A 21538-nucleotide genomic window follows, 5' to 3' on the forward strand; every position below is an offset into this window, starting at 1 on the left:
GTCAGATTTCAAAGAGGTTGCTAATATCAGACATAAAAAAAGCCACAGTTGAGAATTCTGCTCCTCTTCATTTGAAAAATAATATTCTACTATGTCCGTTTAAAAAATTAAAAAATATTATTTAGGAAAAATTTAAAGATATTAATGTCGTAATATAATTTTGAATATTTTTTTATAGTGGTTTGTAAAAAAAAGGAAAAATATAAGATCAAGTTTAAAATTTTAAAATATTAATATCATTGTTGTTATATTATTGATAAAAAATATTTTCTATTGTAACAATTTTATTTTTCAAAAAATTAATAATAACAAATTTAATTACAAAAAAAATTATGAATTACTTACTGTTCTATTAAATACAAATTATTTAATCAATTAGTGAAATTTATTTATAGTATTTTTATTTTAGTTTTCATAATTGAATTGTAATATTTTACGTATAACATAAAAATGAAAGAAAAACTGAAATTAGTCTAGGGAAAATCAGGACATGTAACTTAGAAGCAGTGTAATTTGTTTTAGCATATTGAAGCCTACACAGAAATATTTGCTGGATACTCTTGTGGTTGTTCTTTTACAATCTCCTTCAGCCATTGCTCCTGCTCACGGAGATTGGATGGAGGAACATCATAAACATCACGAAAAGCTTCTTCAAGTGGAGGTTTCTCTACACTCTCTGCAACTTGAATTGTATGCAGAAGCTGTAGTAGGAAAACTATTAGTTAGAACAACAATTGAATAATACTTGTAAGAGCCGCCTAAATCAAATTCAAAGCAGAAATTCAGCTTCAGCTGTGATCATAAACCAAGTTATCATATTTCCAATGGTTCCAGGAATTGTCACCAATTAAGGAAGAAAATTTTAGAGTTGCCTACAACAATATGCAAAGAGTATACTTCCCGGATTCAGTATTCACGACTTTGACAATAGAAATACAAGATCCTAGGTGGAATTTTTTTGCAGTTCCACCAAACTAATTTTATCAAAGGCACTAAGCTCCATACCTTTGGCATGTTTAATTATTCAAGGAATCATTTCTAAAAGCTATCATATCGAAATCCAATAAATATAGTTTCAGTATTCATTATTATGGTGGTAAAACTGCAATATGAGCCCACTACAAACCAAGTTCTTATATACCACAGACCTGGGGTATCAAGGTAAATTTGTTAAAACAGGTCCACTAACAAAATACTTCTGGAAAAAGGATAAATACAGAAGTCTACCCAACCGAGCCAAGGATCATGCTCCATGTTCAGGACACTGATAGGGAAATTATTAGAGTCAAAGCTAAGGACAATTAAGTAAACATATATTGAGAAGTTATTTAAGACTCCATCTATTAATAGGACTGACGATTAGAGTAAGTTTTGGCTTATCTTTTTGGCACAGGAATTTGTTGGGCATTGTGATGTATTAGTGTGGATTCTATTCTAGTAGAAACATTATGTTTATCACCTGTTGTCTCAAATTGTTTATAAGCTCTGACTCTGCCAGATCATTCCACCAACCATTATTTTCAAGCCACTTTCTAAATCTAGCCACAGGATCCCGTGCCACTCTCCACCATTCAATCTCACTTGCTGGACGATACTTGGTGGAGTCATCTGATGTGCTATGGTGTCCCACTCTGTACGTAAGAGCCTGATAAAGGAATCAAATAAACATTGGTCTGTCATTAAAATGCCTTAATATTGTACACTACCAAATTTCTTTTGACCAAGACAAAGATTTGCCTTAAAAGGTTATCAATTGTCACTTTACTTCTATTAGGATCGGTCTCTCTTCAGTGATTGACATTTGACGAGCAGCTTGAACAGCACTATAGATGGCCAGGGCATCATTGCCATCTACTCGGATGCTACGGACTCCATATGATTGTCCTTTCACGACTACACCATCACCTATGCATAAACAATAATAAACAAATAACCTGGTACACAATATGCCCATAGATATTGCAAGACAACGCTAAACCTGACCAAATGGAAGAGATTGCCATAGAGAGAAAAGAAAATTACTTCGAAACTGATCTGAAATCGGGGTACTAATAGCCCATCCATTGTTCCGGCATATAAAAATAACCGGGGCCTCCGTAACCGCTGCAAAATTTAAAGCAGCATGGAAATCTCCCTGTCATGATACAACGCATAAGAATATGACAAGCATGGTACTGCCTCCATTTACAAGAATGAGATAACTGGAAAATAAATAAGATCAAATAAAAAGTACGAACACTCCAAAACTAGAAATAGATATTTGAGTGCGAAAAAATTGTATCCTAAAGTGCTAATATATTGCCTGGCGGAATGCATTAAGAAATTTTAAGAATAGAGCTTATGTTCTTGATCTATGTTTGGTTGATCTAATTCCCGACAAAATTTATTTTTCAATAAAGGGAGAAATGAATCTTCTATTATAGTAAACTTACCTCACTAGATCCACCATCACCAAAGTAAGTAACAGCACATGCATCCTTTTTATCCATCTTTAAGGAATAAGCAGCGCCAACAGCATGAGAAATTTGTGTACTATAGACCAAGGTAAAATTTCATCATGTAATTTTCGTACTCATGATGCAAAGAGGCATAGATGGACAAATACATAGAGAAATAAATATCAAAGCTGTGTATATCAAAGCTTTTAATACTCACGCAATAGTTGATGCTATTGTAAAGTAATTGTGCTTTTTGGACCCATAATGTGCTGGCATCTGCCTTCCTTTCCCATTATCATATTTATTAGAAAATAACTGGTTTGCAAATTCTTGCAGAGTAAAACCACGCCATAACAAGACTCCAGCTTCCCTATACTGCATGCAACCAAATTTTTCATTTTTTGATAAATCATTTTCTAACTTAATTAAACCAACCAAATAGCAGAAACTATGAAGTACGAGAAAAATCATTACATAGGATTCTGAATATAAATTCAACAGTTTAAAAAACTATTTTCTTTGTGGCACGTATAACCTGAGGGAAAACAACATCGTTCATGGCAAGAGCTGCAGCTGAAGCAATATTAATAGCCTCCTCTCCAATTGCCGTCACATAAAACGATATTCTACCTTGTCTTTGTGCTTCATAGAAGATAGTATCCATAGATCGGAGAGTAACCATGTCAGTGTACATCTTCACAGCAACTTCCTTGCTGACCTAATATTATTGATATCCATCAGTTTCGTTTCCATATACTTCCCATATATTTTCCCTCTGAACAAGCAAAAAATTGTGAAATGGTAGGTCGAGGATGTCAAAACCTGCACAAAATTATGACCCACGAGCGGCTGCCCATTATCATCAAGGACACGGTAGCAGGGTATTCTCTCTTTAACTGATTCTGATATAAACTTCATTTCAGGGACGAATTCTACTCTTCCTCCAGGAAAATCAATGCCCTGCATTAAACGTATATACATAACTCAGTATGCTTCCTACAATTCAAGAACGTACTGCATTCTAATTATAGGAGGAAAAAAAATTAATGATATGATGGTATTTGAATAATCTATATAATATCCAAGCTGAAATTATTCTAACTTTCAATTTTCATAAATATTCCTTCCTTTAGACAGAATAAGAATTTAAAATTCTGAATAAAAAACCATGCCGCAATTGCATTTTGGATCATGAACGCACAATCCATACACTATCATCACACTTTTAGATTATGAATCAAGTCATACTACGGGTATTTAGGGTCAGCAAGGAAATAAAATTTAGTCCTCCTGAATTTACATCATTAATAAAGAATTCATTCTGCAATTGAATTCAGGGGAATTTAGACAATGAAGCTCAAATTCAAATTGCAGTTATATTTAGATCCTCGAGGCTATAATATAACATACCATCTCAACATGTCTTCACTCTGATTAAAGAGTTTACGCTGCAGTTCAACTGAAGGTACGTACACACATACAATTTTAATTTTTCATTATCAATAGAGAAATTTCCCAATTAGAACCAAGGAAGCTCAACGTTAACGTCCACGTTTTACATCATGAATAAAGCTTCATACTCTAGTACCCATTAAGATCATCAAGGTGTCCCATCTCAATTTAGAATCATTGAAAAAAAACTTTATCTACCAGTCAATAAAGGGTCATGAAAGGTTATACCATCTTGAATTTACACTACAAATAAAGAAATCATGTAGCACTTCTATTTTTGGGGCATATCATCCCAATTCACATTACCAATAAAAAATTCTTTAAACATGTAAAGACCTAGAAAATGACATTTTAGAAGTGATAGTTTAAAAATAATCCAATTTGATCATTTTAATATTAAAAAGTTTTAATATAAATAGTTTTTTTATGAACAAGTTTAATTATTTTAAAACACACCATCTCTCTAGAAACCATTTTTCTAGAGTTATTTGACTTCTTTTTGTTCGTCTGATTGAAACCAAGACCTTAGGATTAATCCTTGCAGCGAACTCTTCAATTTGGACAGATCAATTTCTTAGTTTGCATAAGTTGAGTTTCATCTCTTTTTCTTGGTCTTTATTGGTGTCAGTTGCATGTGAGTATTGTTTCACTTGCATGCGTCTTTTTAGTCATCTATATAAGTCTTTGTTGATCAGTGATTTTAATCATGTGTTCTGATCGTGTTTGTGTTGTTCCTAAGTATAAATAGGACATCTTGTGAGCTTGAAAGGTTTTGGGATCCTTAGAGCAAATTCTTTTGTCTCTCAGGTAAGGGAAGCTAATTGCATTGTTTTAATGCTATAGATATCTTAAAATTTGTAATTGCATTATTGAATGGTGTGATGAAATTGATATGTTGAATTTGGAATATTGGATGTTTGTATTGTTTAAATTGTCTTGGTTGAGTTGTGTTGATTGGGAAACTTAGGATTTGGTCAATTAAGCCAATTGGTATGTGTCTTGACATTAAAAACTGTTTTTAACCAAAGTACTAAGAAGGGAATACCAATTTGATCATTTGACCAGGTACCAATTTCCCAAATCAATAAGTTTTCATATATTGTGTTATGATGCACTGTTGAGAGGTGGCAAATTGGGGCGCTAAGCGCCAGGTCATTTGGCATGTCTGAGAGCATTTTAGCTCCAGGCTGTTGAGCGCCAGTTGAGCGTCGTATATTGCGAATGGTGTAGCGCTAAGCGAAGCTAGGGTGTTGTTGAGCGTCCATTTTGTGAAGGGTTTAGTGCTAAGCAGCGTTAGGGCGTCATTGAGCATCATCCTTGTATTGTAGGTCTGGAGCATTTAACTATAGGGCGCTGAGTGCCAGAAAGTGCCGCTGAGCGCCACTTGTTGCGTGAAGAATGTCGTTGAGCGCCATGACTGACACTTAGTGTCACCTTTTGCGAGAAGGTTGGCACTAGGCACCACCTCTGAGTGTCAGTGTGTATGTGTGACTCTGTCTGTCTTCTTTGACTATTTGAAATAGATTTAAAATAGATTTTATATATGTGTATGAGTATTATGATGATTTATTGAGGTGATGATATTTTGTGGATATGTGTGGTGATGATGTTGTGAGAATTTCAAGGAGAAATTCATTGTTGTGATGTGATTGTGTATGCATTGACAATGGGGTTTAGTAAGAAGGTATTCTAATATATTACCAACCATTCAACTCATATAGAAAGGAATGGGATGGGGGAGAAAATGGCAGGAAGTCCTAGTCACTGGACTGTTTTGATCCTAAGTGGGAGTAGTAGGGTGACAACAACTTTGTTTGTGCACTAAAGTTTTCTTTGTAATCGTTTTGTAGTTTTGGTAATTGTTTTAAATATATTTTATTATTATGATTATTTAGTTTTGATAACTATATTAATACCATATATTTATATGTTGAGGCAATATTTTTTGCTTTTATTAATTTTATAAAGTCTTGTTAAAATTGGAGGTTAGATAAGATACTGTTCAACTTTTCATCATGAATAAAGAGTTACACTTCCTTCCTTGATTTAATTTTCCACCTTTTTCATCCAACCAAACGCAAAGCAGTAGGAGTTAAATCAAATCAAACAACAAACTACTAAAGTTCTCGACAATTACATTTTGCACCCATAGTTTTACCCCACATCTCCCTTGGGAATTTTATAAAGGTATAAAATATATATGCCTTAGATTTTTAGATTGTAATATTCGGAAACATATTATGGATTACATAATTCCACTTTTTATATGGAAATACATTTCAGATTGTAATGTAGAAATGTATACGGAACTATGTAATATGAAATATATTTCTGGTTTTTGGATTACATAATTCAGAAATGATTTCTAAATTACATAAATATAAAACCATATTTCAAATTTTATAATTCTTTGAAATGTATTTTCAGTAATTTACGAATATATTTCAAATTGTATATTCAGGGATATGTTTCTGTGTAATTCAAAATACATCTTTTTCCCTATCCTGAAATGTATTATGAATTATACAAATTTATAATATATTTTTTAGTTTCAAATAGCACAATAAAAATAGGTTTATTCTAATTATGCAATTTAAAATATTTTCATCCATAGATGATATAAAATTCGTACACATTTATAAAAATACAAAAATAATGTTTTTTTTTTATTTTCGAACATTGTACTTATCCTAAACCCAAATTCAAGTCAACAAAATCCTATAGCATTATATAAAAAGATACATAATTTTGTCACTTTTACAAAATTATATATATATATATATATATATATATACATATATATATATATATATATATATATATATATATATATAATTTCGTAACAATAGTGTTGAAAGGTTATGTAATTTGTATTTTTTTTAAATTATTTAAATATTTAAATTATTAACTACTTATTTATTAAATAAATAAATTGTTTTTATTTATATATATCATCATTATTTTATAAAAGAGATGCCTTTTTAATCACAATTAGTATCATATTTGTATTTGACAATTTTATCCTTTAGTAAAAATATATTCTTTTTTGTTACTACCTCTTCTCAGCTATAACTATCTAACTTTCTTACTAAATATAACTGTTAAATTTTCCATTTAAAATAACATAAACACATTCCATTAGTTAAAATAAAATTAATCAATTAAAAGATAATATCACAGACAGTTATTAAATGTTGTATCTTTATGTAAAGGATAGATTAAGATATAAAATTAAAGGCTAAACTATGTTTTGAAAAAATAGGAATGAAAGTTGTAAACTTCATGAAATTCTTTTACATAAAATATAATGAAAGTTTTAAAGTTCATTTATCAAAAACTAATTAATCATCAAATCGGTTAACTTATTTTGTTTACTTTTTAGTTTTGTAAGCTCAGATTAAATTCTTCCTGTTTTGTTTTCTTATCTTCCATAAAAACAATAAAGTACCGCAAAAAGAGAAATTAAATCCGAAAGTGCCTATCGAAAAGCCATGGAATGATGGAAAAGTGAAAAGGCGGGAGATGAAGGAAAAAGTACCTGGTCCTGAAGAAGATTCCCATTCAATGTGGAAGGACTCCCCGCGATAGCGGAGAAAAATCGATGCGAAGAGAGAGGTGGGAGTAGTAAATCGCAGTTCTGCCTGAGGTTCCTGAAATTAGGGTGGAGTTGATTGGAACAGCGTGGAGAGTTTCGATGAAGCGAACTGGAAAAGTTCTTCCTAGATTTGAAAAGGGAGAAGATGTTGACAAACTTCCTCATCGTGTGAAACGCTAAACGCATAAACAAGACGTCGTTAGGAGACTCAGCAAATTAATCTTTTTACTATTTATACCGTTATTATTTGATCGTCGTAACTGCATTTCTGCCTTTCACGCCAAAGTTATGTCACATGTCGAATTGAATCTAAAATTGGTGGTAGTCCAACAGATTTTTATTTCATAATTCTTGAAATTAATTTTAAATTAAAGTTATTCTCTCCCGCAGTTCTATGAAATATCTGTTTTTTTTTTCAAATATCATCTATATTGTGTTTGGACAATGGGATGAGTATTATGTAATATTTTTATTATTTAAATAGAAAATATTTTTGTGGGATGAGTAGTATGTAATAATTTATTATGTTTAATAGAAATTATTGTGTTAGGTAACTATTATTTCTTATTTAATATCAATTAGAGTAAATAGTAGGATCCAAACACCGGCAATGTCGAGAAAGAGGGTGAGTTAATTGTTTTTCAATTAATGTATGTATATCATAATTTTTTTATGTTTATAATGAGTTTTTTTATCATCTACGTTTTTGTTAATAGTTGTTATGATTTTTTTAAGGTTAACAGGAAAAAATTAAATAAATATTAAATAGGTATATTTTTTTACCGATATTAATTAAAAAAAATTAACTGATATTGATAAAAAAAATAGACAAAAAAATAACCATCCATCAAAATTATAAAAATAACTGTGATCCATATCAATTTAAATAATTATGCTCGACATCAATTCAAAATAATATCAATGTTAATCAAGAATTTTTTTTATAAATAATAATTAAAAAGATCTTATGAACTTTAACGAAAAATGACATTAATTAATATCAACTATAACTGATAACCAATTTTAATATTTTTAAATTTTAGCAATTAATTAATATTTTTATATTTTTATATTTGATGATAATTAAAATATTTTCTTTAAGAAAATTATAATTCATTAAACCTGAGTTACTTTATCTTAATAAAACAATTTACAATTTGTAAAATATCCTATTCAAACATGTTAACTTTTGTTTTTGAAATATTATCTCTGTAGTCATAGTTTTATTGATACTTTTTACATCAGTATTTATCTATGAACTGCCACGTCAGTCCAACGTCAATGCTTCGTCGGCATTATAGTAAATTAATAATTATTAATTATAAATCTTCTATAAATTAACTTTTGACAACTGTGTAGATCCATGTCACGTGTGTACCGGCCGCCTATTCAGTCTTATCCTCATTAACTCAAGTGTACCACGCAATTTAACTTAAGTTCAAAATTAGTTTTTAACTGAATTTGATCTTAAGAAATCAGGTAAATGAACAAGGTAATAAAAAAGAAAATTAGTTCGATTCGAATTATTTTACACTATTTAAAATTTTAAATATAATTATATTGGATTATGGTTCATGGTAATTAATATTTTTTACCGTCCCATTTATATTTATTAACGAAAATAATACTTTTGACACGGTAAAAGCTTTTCACACTCATTTGACACGTGGTGGGCCCAAATTCTATGAATGTGATGAAAGGTCATTTTGTCATTTACATGCTAAATGAAACAGTGCTTTTGAGTATAGTCTGTCTCTGATTTCACTTTTGCAAAGGCTGGACCATTTCATTTTCGAAGACCACGTGTTCGTGATGTGCTAGGGTTGGGGCTAATAGAGAATGTGAGAACTCGAAGAGCGATTGTTCTGTGCTAGGGTTGGGGCTAATAGAGAACGCGAGAACTCGAAGAGCGACTGTTTGTGTTGTGCTAGGGTTGGGGCTAATAGAGAACGCGAGAACTCGAAGAGAAATTGTTTGTGTTTTGCTAGGGTTGGGACTGATACGCGAGAACTCCATGGGTGCCACTTAATCGGAGGGTGTATGCTTCTTCTTCCTTTCTTCTTTTCTCATCATTTGTGTATTTTTCCATTTCTTTTTGCTTCATTTTCGGAAACCCTAGACTAAAGGGGGCAAGGTCGTGAGAGGGAGAGTTGCGCTAGGGAAAACACGAAATGCTCAATCCATGACGAGCGACATCGTTGGTGAGTGAGAGGCACTGAGAGAACAAGGTTTGGGGAGCTATCTCTGTCTAATTTGAAAAGTCTGGTTGAATGTGTAATTTGGGATGTTTGTTTGGTTAGGTTCCCTGTTTGACAAATTTGATTGTCCTGTATTCTAAGTATATTTTGATGTATGAGTCGATGAATATATTATATTGTATTGAGTTGTCTCTCTCATTTGGATGATAAATGGGATTAAAGCATTCAATGAATTCATAGAGGTACTTCGATTATATGATAATTTGTGCTTTGTATTGGGTGACTTATGTTTAAAGATGACATATTGTTAAGTAAACCGATTAGCTTAAATTTGGCATTTTACTAGGTAATATTGATAGATATTGTGGTCTGTACTGGTTGGGTTTGGTGTTGAGGAGATGTTAACTGTTAGGACTTGTTTGGATAAATGTTGTATACCTTCCTGTAGGTATTGTGAATATAGTTAGAAGTATAAGAGAACGTAAGTCTGCATGATTGATTACAATGAACATCACCATTACTATGTTGGTCTATTAAGTATAAAATAATTATACACAAACTAAACTTGAGTAACCAAGCCGAATGTTTGAGTGGTTTTAAGCTGAAGCATATGAAATAAACTGTACTGTACTGTTTGGATTGACATAGTATATTTGATAACATTTGGTTCTGACTGTATGGGTTACTTGAGTGGAGGTGAACCCGCTAATTTATGCTGACATATAGTGCAGAAAAAGTCTGATCATAAATCCTGTTTGAAGGTATGTTTACCTTAGTTTAGAGTTTTAAAATCAAAATTCAATAGAAGATAATATTGAAGTGGGTGATGAATGTCAAATTTGATAGCATGAAAGTAATATTTTTATGTATTGTTTTATTTGAATATTTTTATGTTTTGTTTTATTATTTTTTAAAATGTCATTTTAAAATCTTTAAAGATTGACATAGCATTGTACAACAGTAGACTAGGTTATGTAAAAGGAGAGTTGATTTAATGGATTTAATGCTGGAAGATAGGGGTGGACAAATCAAACTAAACTGCACTGCACTACTAAAAATTGTATTGAACTAAAAACTAGTTCAGAAAAACTGAACTGCACTAAAAAATAGTTTAGAAAAACTGAACTGAACTATTTTTTGTTTTATTAAACTGTACTGAACTGAACTATACTAAATTGTACTAAACTACAAAATAAACTGAACTAAACTACTAACTATACTAATTTTAAACTGAACTATACTAATTTTGAACTAAATTATACTAATTTTAACCAAGAACTGCACTAACTATACAACACTAATAACTACAGCACTAACTAGTAAAATTGCATTAATAAAACTGCACTTCGTCCCATAAATTAAACATGAGAAGAGCAACATTTTGTACAGGAATCAGGAAACTAATATCCTAAATAGCTTGTAAACGCAAAATTCCTAAAACAGCCTTCCAAAGCACTTCAAATCTGATGCAAAAGATTCTGATGTGTTAGCATAACACCTTTTGGATTTCCAGTAGTTCCACTTGTGTATACAAGAGTAGCAAAGTCATTAGATTTGATTGCTTCATACATGTACTGCTTCCCTGAAATAACAAAGTTTTAGAGAATCAGATCACTGCTCCTTTAGATTATAAATACAAAGATCAATATGTCTCTTCTACTGTAAAATAAGCTAGCACATAATTTCTTAATATGAAATAATAAAACTATTAAATGTAACTCTATTCAGAAAAGAAAGGGACTAAAATGGTGATTGTTCCAAGAACACACAAATGAGAAATATCAAACCTCTAATCACACTTACAAACCATAACAGAGCTCAAACAAATATAGTTTTTGTTTACAATATATTGGCACCATCTCACATTTGCTTATGTTATTATTGTACTAACAAAAATCTAAAAAAGCAATTTTAAGTTTGTTTGTCTTGAAAAGCTTGTGGACATGTACACATATAAGTAGTGCAGCTAGCAGTTACGAGACATAATACTCAACAGTGTGAATTTTCTACACAAAGTAAAATGTAATTATCAATTGAGCAACAATTTGAAATGACAAGTTAAAAAGGTGTTATATTGTACTCACAAAATCAACTCCGATGGTGCTTATGTAGCTTTCAATGTATGAATCATCCTGTAGCAAAGCATTGAAAAACAATATTGAGCATTTGTGTACTGTTTCCAAGACAAAACAACATGAAAAACAAAGCATTAAGGTTATAGTCTTATGCACATGTACTTTAGATAACTAACAAATTGTGGCAAAACTTCAATCATCCAAATTAATAACAACACTTGAAGGTCCCACTTCATCTTGAGAGGTTATCTCTACAAAAATAAAATAAAATATTTCATAATTTTTTAACACTTAAAATATAAATTAAAAAGTATATAAATTTGTCATATAATCTAACCTTGCTCAAATTTATCAAGTTCTTTAGGATCCTCATAAAAAAGTATAGAGAAAGGTGTTCCTTTTAACCAATCTTGTGTGCAAACAAGCACTTCCACTATTTTAGGCGTTAGGCAACTACGATAAGGACTAACCACTCTTCCTCCTGTACTGAATGCACACTCTGATGCTACGGTAGAGATAGGAATGGCTAACACCTCTCGAGCCATGTTCGCAAGGATAGGAAATCTAGTCGAGTTGACTTTCCACCAATGTAAAATATCAAGCTCAACTGACTTCATATAAGGTTCAGGATCCTCTCTCAAGTATTTATCAAGCTCTGATATATAATCAAATCTACGTCCTGTAGATCTTAGGTAGAAACTCATGCCATGAGGATCATCATCTAGTTGAGATTCTTGTTGGCTACTTTGAGAACCCTCCTCAATACCTTGATATTGTTCATAAAGTGTTTTTAAAGATGACAATAATTTTGATTTCAATTCACTAGCCATACTAGATTCAAAGAGGTAGTCAATGAAGTAATTAACAAAATCCAACTTACTCCTAGGGTCAAGCACAACAACAATCAATAATAAGATATTAATTCCATTAAGATTTCCCCAATATTTTTCATACTTGCCCTTCATCCTCATTGCCATCAATTTTATGCTCACATCACTACTCTCAGAATATTGTCGAATCCTTTTACCAATTCCAAACACCTCCTTCATATACATATGACTCGTGACATAAGATGAACCAGAAATGCGTAGGGTAGAGTCATAAAATATCTTTAAAAATGGTAGAATAGACCTCACATATTCCCAATGTTCTTCTAATGGCACACCACCATTACTTTTGGCCATTTCAACACCAAATTTCTTATCTTCCATATCTAGCAAGACAAAGGCATCTTTGTACTTCAAGCTTGCCTCTAACATTAAGTAAGTTGAATTCCACCTGGTTTCAACATCAAGACAAACAATACCTTTGTAAGAAATTCCCTCTTGTTCAACACATGCGTTGAATCTAGCAAATCTAGCAGGAGAAGATTTCACATATTTAACTACACTCCGGATTTTTGAAATTGAATCTTTTATCTCTTTTAAGCCATCCTTCACAATCAAACTTAATATATGAGCACAACAACGCATATGAACATATTCTCCCTTTAAAACAAGACAATTCCATGATAACATCCTTCTTTTAAGGTACTGGACCCCAACATCATTTGCGGTAGCATTATCCACTGTGATGCTAAGGACTCGCTTCAACTCCCAATTATTCAAACAAGCCTCAACATGTTTAACAATGAGCTCCCCTGAATGTCCCGTTGTTTGAGAAAAATTCAAAATTTTCTTTTGAAGTTTCCAATCATTATCAATAAAATGAACTGTTAAACTCATGTAATTTAGGTTTTGGATTGATGTCCATGTGTCTGTAGTTAAACAAACCCTCTCACACTGCTTTGATAGAAACATTTTCAACTTTGCTTTTTCCTCTTCATAGAGTTCCCATATTTCACGCCTCAATGTAGTGCGGGATGGGACTTCAAATCGTGGTTGCAAGAATCATACAAAGTCACGGAAGTCCTCATTTTCCACAAATCGAAAAGGAAGCTCAGACTTCACAAACATCTTCACCAACTTCATTCGAGATGCATTTTGGTCAAATTTAGAAATAGTTGGTGAAGGGCTAACACTAACTTCTGCAGTTGATGATGAAAGCTTTTGCCTTTTGAATGCTTCTCTATTAGGATTTTCTTTACATCTCGCCAAATGATTCCTTATCCCACTTGTTCCAGTCAAATATTTAATCAAATCACCACAATAATTGCATTTGGCCTTCTTCTCAGAATATGGTTTTTGTTTAGTAAAATGTCCCCACACATCTGATCGACCCTTACTATTCTCAGTTAACGATGAATCGATACAAGGAGGTAAATAATCCATTCTAGAAGTATTTGGTGTGAGGGTTTCTACCGTTTCTGACATTCACGTCACTACATTAATTAAGAGTTCAATCAAACAAAAGGCAAATTTATCTAAATGATGATGATATAGGGTCTGAAAACAAATTCAGAAATCATGTCACTACATTTATGAAAGTGTTGTGATAAACTCTAAAAAGAAATTCAGAGTTTATAAATATTAAAACATAATTGATTCAACATAATAACTATTAAGATGCACCTCCTTGCTGTAGTGAATACATAACATATTCTTTGTTAATCAAACAAGGGGAAGAAGGAGTAAGACAGAATATGAAAACAAAAAAGAGGCCTAACGATTCAAGGTTTCAAAATATAATTGGTTCAAGAATATAATAGCCACAAAGATACTCCTCCTTGTTGTAGTGAGTACATAACATATTATTTGCTTAATCTAACAAGAGGAGGAAGGGAGTAAGACAACATATGAAAACTATAAGATGCATAATGATTCATAATTTCAAAATACACATGGTTCAAGAAGATAATAGCCATTAAGATACCCATCCCTGCTATAGTGACTACATACATATTCTGTTTAAGGAAAAATGAGGACTCAACTTCCAAAAAGAATAAGATCAAAATTTTGGTAATCAAGATATATAATATTCACAACAATTAAAATTAAGTCTAAAATGCACGACATAGTTACCTGGCAATAACCAAGATCAAAGTTGTAAAATGAATAGGTCAACAATATATCTCGTAGAATATTTACATTTGGATTATCATCCCCTTCATAGAAAGGGATCGATCTATCAATTCTCACCTTCAAAAGCACAAGATAATTAAAACTGCATTAGCATCTTTTATTTGTTCATTTATAGTCATTCAAATTTAAAATCTATTCCACTAGCTTACCACATCTTTCTCAATAAGCCCTTTCCTTTCCCTGAATTTTGTGAATCTTTTACCCTGTGCAGAGGATATACTCTACAGAGAAAAAAAAAACATTACAAAATTATATTTTGACTTGGCCGACAGCTTACAGAAATAAAGCAGAAAAACAATGTTACAAGAGATGACAAATACATTATTAGAATTCATAATTAGAGGAAAAACAATGTATAATTTATATAATTTATATATAAGCTTTAGCCGATGAAGAACATGTATTAATTAAGCTTAATGATTAATTGTTAGTTCATTGAACCTTCTAATATGTCCATATTTTTAGTTTATAAATCTTTAGTGCAAGCAGTTATTCTTCAAAGGCATGCAGAATAGATTTTTAGTGCAAGCAGAGTTCCAAATATTGTTAGTATATGCTGGCAATTTATAAGAAAGCAGAGTTCCCTTAATAGAGAACAAAAATGAACAAAAATTGACAAAAAATATTGAAGAAAAACAATAAAAACTTATTTTAAAAATATTTTAATATATAAAACTTAAGAAAAAAAACAATCACTCACTAATAATGTATTCCTAAAAATAAATCATTAAATAAAATACATAAATCAGAGATAATAAACCTATTTGATTCCTTAAAACTAGAGAAACAATGACAATTAAATAAAATAAAACAAAATTAAAAGGTGTATATGTTTTCTGAAGTATTTTTCTAACAGTATATAAATTATAATCACTTTAAGTTACTCATACTTGCTAGGTTTCTGAATTAATTATACCTAGTCTTCTACCAAGTGTACATTTATTTTATTTCATTTTTCTGTGTGTTACTGATTACACAAATTGCTTGATTTTCAACTAGTGCATAAACAATTGAATGATTATTAATATCACTGCAAATGCACAACAAAGTGAAGGAAATGCATAATTTGAGAGTGAGAGAGAAGTAAATTTCTCTGATTTTACCTAATAAAACAACATATCTCTTTTTCATGATAAAGTAAAAGGGCAACATTTAACTCATAAAATCAGATTTATTTTAGAAGAGTAAAAAAGATGGATAGAATTTCCATCAAGTAGTCAAATCCAACTTCTCTCTTTGCTCTAACTGGTTGCCCTTTATTCTCTCTAGATTATCCCTAATGAGAACAATTGTGTCATACAACCCAAATTAATCAAAATTAAAATGGTGAGAATGGAGAGAATATACTAACCTCCAGAAACAACAGGGCAAGAAATTAAAGTTATTGCACCATTATTATCGGTTTTCAAATTCTAGAGAATATGCCACCAATGCTTTCCAAAAGTTTCTCTCCCTGTAAACAAAGCAAAGACAGATAAAAAGAAATCCAGATTCAGAATATGATAACAGTTGAAAAACTGTTATTTTTATACTTAAAATTGATACTAAAAGCAACCTTTATACTTAGAAACTAGCTTGAAATCATGCTTTTCTTCATATTTTCAGAAATAAGAGAGCTGGACAGGTTTATGCTTGATTTCAGTGTTTTTGTGCAGGTTTTAAGGTGAATTTGGTGAAAGAAGTGAAGAAGGAGAGAGATGAAATCAGAAAAGACATCAAAAAGTGCAAAAGGAGAAGCCGAAGTCACTCCTCAGCGACAGTTTACCGCTGAGGGGCAAAATGGCCGCTGAGGGGAGAAAACAAGACACGCACTTACCGCTGAGCGGTATTTTACCGCTGAGCGGTATTTTACCGCTGAGCGGCACTTTAATGGGCTTGGACCTAATTTTTTGTAATTTACGAATGGTATTTAAGCTTTAGGGTTTCCTAGGGTTAGGTATCTTTGGCAGAAACGAAGCAAACACTCTCTCTTCCACCCCTTTGAAGGAGGATCTTGGATGCTGAGGCTTCCTCTTCACCTTTTTAGGGTTTATTCTTTCATTCTTTCATTGTAATTCATCTAGGTTCACCATGAATATGGTGAACTAAACTCTGTATGTTTGTTGGGGAATCAATGTAATCTTTTGAAGCTCTCATATATGGAATTTGTTTTTACATCTTTTAATTAAGACTTATGCTTTCTTTCATCATTAGTTAGGGTTTTTCCTCTTTGCTTAATGCTTGCATTGTTTAACTCATTCGATGCATGATTATTGGTTTTGCCGATACGGGCACGTACGGGGAAGTCTAGATCCGGGGAATTTCTCCCAATATGATATTGGTTGTCGTTAAGCTCCTGCACTTATGAACTGATCATTAGGAATGCTAGAAATTGTATGAACTCGTGATTAGGGAGAAGCCTTCTAGAAAGGTACTTTAGAGAGTGGCATTAACAATGATGATTTGAATGTTGAATTCCTAAAATATATGAGAGTGGATAAGATGAAATTGACCCCCAACAACATATTCATACATATATTTCATTGAAAGTGTTTATCTTTTGCTTTTTGCCATTGATCAAAAACTTCATGCATACATATTTAATTTTCGTCTTTTGCATATATAAAAATCCAAATATTTTGTCTTTAAGTCTTAACTAATTAGTAACCCACACAACTAAACTAGGCCGTGAGTCCTTTGGGAAGAACGATACTTGGTCTTACCAAGTTTATTACTTGAACGATTCGGTCATACTTGCCGATTGAAAAACAAGTTTGTGACATCATAATTTGGTGTTCATAAATTTGTCCATCAAGTTTTTGGCGCCGTTGCCGGGGACTCGTGGTTTAACTGGTTAATTTGTGTGATTATTGATTATCTTTGACTTATTTTTTTTATTTTTAATTTAAATTTCGAATTTTTTTTTATTTTATTTTATTTTTCTGTTTTCTGTTTTTCTGTTTTCTGTTTTTATTTTCTGAATCTTATATCTTCTCTTATATCTTTTTGTGCTAACCAAATCTTTTCTAGGGTTTTGTGTTCTTGTGCATGCAGGAGGCAATTCGAACTAGGAGCAAGAAAACAACAGAACTTCTACTTGAAGGATTAGAAGACAGTAGACGGAGGAGAAGAATCAGAACATCTAGAGAACGTTTCCCTCCTCCGGAAACTCTATTACAACCATCACCACAAGGTTCTGTTCATAGCACAAAAAATATGGAGAACAATAATATCAGAAGAACTCTTGTTGATTACACCAATATAGCTGGACCTCAGCACTTTAACAGCATAGCTAGACCTAGAGTCAATGCAGCCAATATGGAGGTCAAACCAGCACTGATCCAACTGGTGAAAAGTAATCAATTTAATGGGTTATCTCATGAAAGCCCATATGAGCACCTTACTACATTCAATGAAATTTGCAACACAGTCAAAATTAATGGGGTGCCAGATGAAGCGATCAGACTTAGTTTGTTTCCTTTCTCATTGGGAGGCAATGCTAAGCTTTGGTTGAATTCTTTTCCAGAAGGAAGTTTCACAGAGTGGGAAGCAGTAGTAACAAAGTTTTTGAACAAGTACTTTCCACAATCAAAGGTGACAAAAGGCAAGCAAGAGATATCTTCATTTAAGCAGGGCATGGAAGAATCACTGGGGCATGCATGGGATAGATACAAAAGTCTACTACGAAAAACTCCTATGCATGGTTTCAAAGAAGAAGAAGTAGTCTTAACTTTCCTTGGAGGTCTCGGTTCACAAACTAAGATGATGCTTCATGCCTCAGCAGGAGGAAACATTAAATGGAAAACTCCAGAGGAAGCAACTGAAATTATTGAAAATATGGCTACTAGTGACAACGAACTCAACATTGAAAAAGGAGATCTTAGTCAGAAGGAGTTGTTACAATCAAATGAGGCTTTGCTTATTCAAAATAGAATTATCTCTCAACAGCTTGAAGAAGTAACTATGAAACTTTCTCAAATACCACAGGAAATACAACAGGTCTCAATGGTTCAAGTGCAACAACAAAAATGGCAGATGCAATTTACTCCAGTTGAGAAAACAACAAAGCTTGAAGAGACTTTCCAAAGATTTTTGAAGACGAATGCGTCTTATTGTCATAATGTGAATGCTGCATTTAAAAATATGGAGGTTTATGTTGAGAAAATAGTTGACGAGATGAAACATGATAATCTCGGAAAGGAGTGTAAAACTGCTGTGACTAGAAGTGGTAGAGTGTTAGAGGAGAGACAAAAAGAAAGAGAGGAGAAAGAAAATGAGAGTGAGAGTGAAAAAGAAACATGTGAGTGGAAACAAAGAGTTGAGAGAGAGAAAAAGAAAAAAGAAGAAGAGGAGAGGAGAGAAAAAAAAGAGAGAGAAGAGAGAGACGATAGACAGAAAGAAAAAGAGTATGAAAAGCCACTTCCTTATCCAAAGAGTTATTCAAGGAAGGAGAAAGAAAAGCAGTTGGAAAGATTCATGGAATTGTTTAAGAAGTTGGAGATCACTATACCATTCTCTGAAGCATTGCAACAGATGCCAGCATATGCAAAATTTTTGAAGGAACTCCTCACAAAGAAACACAAGTACATTGAGAAGGAAACTATCAATATACAAGGTAACTGCAGTGCAATCATACAGAAACTACCTCCTAAACTTAAAGATCCAGGAAGCTTGACTATTCCATGCACCATAGGAGATGTGAAAGTTGGAAGAGCATTGATTGATTTGGGAGCTAGCATTAATCTAATGCCGCTATCCATGTGCAAAACAACTCAGGGGTTGGAAATTAAACCAACCAGAATGGCTCTTCAATTGGCGGACAGGTCTCTTAAATATCCATATGGAGTGGTTGAAGATGTTCTAGTGAAGGTTGACAAATTTGTATTCCCAGTGGATTTTATTGTGATGGAGATGGAAGGAACTAGTGATGTTCCTCTTATTCTTGGGAGACCTTTTATGAAGACTGCTAGAGTTTTGATTGATGTAGAGAATGGTAAGCTTAAATTGAGAGTTGATGATGAAGAAGTCACTTTTGACGTATCCAAGGCCATGACATATCCAAATGATGACAAAGCATGTTTTCAATTTGATGAACTTGATGAAGTTTGTATGGTGCAAGAAAGGATGTTGCGAAATATTTCTCCATTGGAAAAAACTCTCATTGATGCATGTGAAGATTTAGATGAAGAAGAAGAGAAATTGATTGATGAATGTCTGATGGACTTGGAAACATTGAAAAAGAGTCCAGAGGAAGACCCAATATTCGAAATAATTAATAAGGAAGAAACAGTCAAAACACAGACACCAGAATTAAAAAGATTGCCATCACATCTGAAATATGTGTTTCTAGAAGAAGATGGAACAAAACCAGTCATCATCAATAATTCTTTATCTCTACAAGAAGAAGAGCAATTGATAGAAATTCTGAAAGCCAACAAAGAAGCAATTGGGTGGTCAATATCAGATCTTAAAGGTATTAGCCCAACTTACTGCATGCACAAAATTTTTATGGAAGAAGATTATAAACCAAGTGCTCAACCACAGAGAAGGTTAAATCCTGTTATGAAGGAGGTGGTCAGAAAAGAAGTGTTGAAACTGCTAGAAGCTGGTATCATCTATCCAATCTCTGACAGTGAATGGGTGAGTCCAGTATAGGTGGTTCCAAAGAAAGGTGGGATGACAGTAATTTATAATGATAAGAATGAACTTATTCCTACTCGGACAGTTACTGGTTGGCGTATGTGCATTGATTACAGGAAGCTGAATAAAGCTACTAGGAAAGATCATTTTCCTCTTCCTTTCATGGATCAGATGCTAGAAAGGTTATCAGGGCAGGCTTTCTATTGTTTTCTAGATGGATATTCTGGATATAATCAAATTGTGGTGGATCCAAAAGACCAGGAGAAGACGGCTTTTACTTGTCCTTTTGGTATCTTTGCATATAGAAAGATGCCTTTTGGATTATGTAATGCTCCAGCTACGTTTCAGAGGTGTATGCAGGCAATCTTTGCGAATCTCTTAGAAAAATGCATTGAAGTATTCATGGATGATTTCTCAGTTTTTGGAAATTTTTTCCAAAGATGTTTGGCTAATTTGAACACTGTCCTCAAAAGATGTGTTCAGACAAATCTTGTTTTGAATTGGGAGAAATGTCATTTCATGGTAACTGAACGAATTGTATTGGGGCATAAAATCTCTGCTAAAGGAATTGAGGTAGACAAAGCTAAAGTAGAAGTCATTGAGAAACTACCTCCACCAACAAATGTAAAGGGGATTAGAAGTTTTCTTGGTCATGCTGGGTTTTATAGAAGATTCATCAAGGACTTCTCGAAAATTGCTAAACCAATGAGTAATCTTTTGATGAAGGATGCGCCTTTTGTGATGAATGAAGACTGTCTGAAAGCTTTTGACACATTCAAGAAGAAGTTAGTGTCAGCTCCAGTAATTGTAGCGCCAGATTGGAATCAAAACTTTGAATTAATGTGTGATGCAAGTGATTATGCAATAGGAGTTGTCCTTGGCCAGCGGAAAGAACAAAAGTTTCATCCAATTTATTATGCTAGCAAGGTTCTGAATGATGCTCAATTGAATTATGCTACAATCGAGAAAGAATTTCTTGCTATTGTGTATGCTCTAGAGAAATTTAGACCTTATCTTATTGGGTCCAAGGTGACTGTCTATACAGATCATGCAGCTATCAAATATTTGTTGACAAAACCAGATTCTAAGCCACGTCTGATTAGATGGGTATTACTATTGCAAGAATTTGATGTAGACATCC

The 21538-nt window shown here is 32.5% G+C and overlaps 1 protein-coding gene across 1 annotated transcript; it reads right to left on the reverse strand.

The window, feature by feature from the left end:
- Positions 1-445: 445 nt before the first annotated feature.
- LOC124819853 (2-oxoisovalerate dehydrogenase subunit alpha 2, mitochondrial-like) lies at positions 446-7781 on the reverse strand. The gene is made up of 9 exons (XM_088106398.1): positions 7429-7781; positions 3261-3398; positions 2974-3156; positions 2656-2813; positions 2433-2532; positions 2023-2134; positions 1766-1905; positions 1460-1645; positions 446-701 (listed from the first exon to the last, which is right to left on the reverse strand). Exons 1-9 carry the CDS (start codon positions 7669-7671, stop codon positions 534-536), a joined length of 1428 nt encoding a protein of 475 aa, XP_087962524.1. The 5' UTR covers positions 7672-7781; the 3' UTR covers positions 446-533.
- Positions 7782-21538: the final 13757 nt, after the last annotated feature.

This window comes from Vigna umbellata, chromosome 2 (assembly GCF_029865625.1).
Source record: "Vigna umbellata cultivar VRB3 chromosome 2, Vumbellata_1.0, whole genome shotgun sequence".
Taxonomy (NCBI): Eukaryota; Viridiplantae; Streptophyta; class Magnoliopsida; order Fabales; family Fabaceae; genus Vigna; species Vigna umbellata.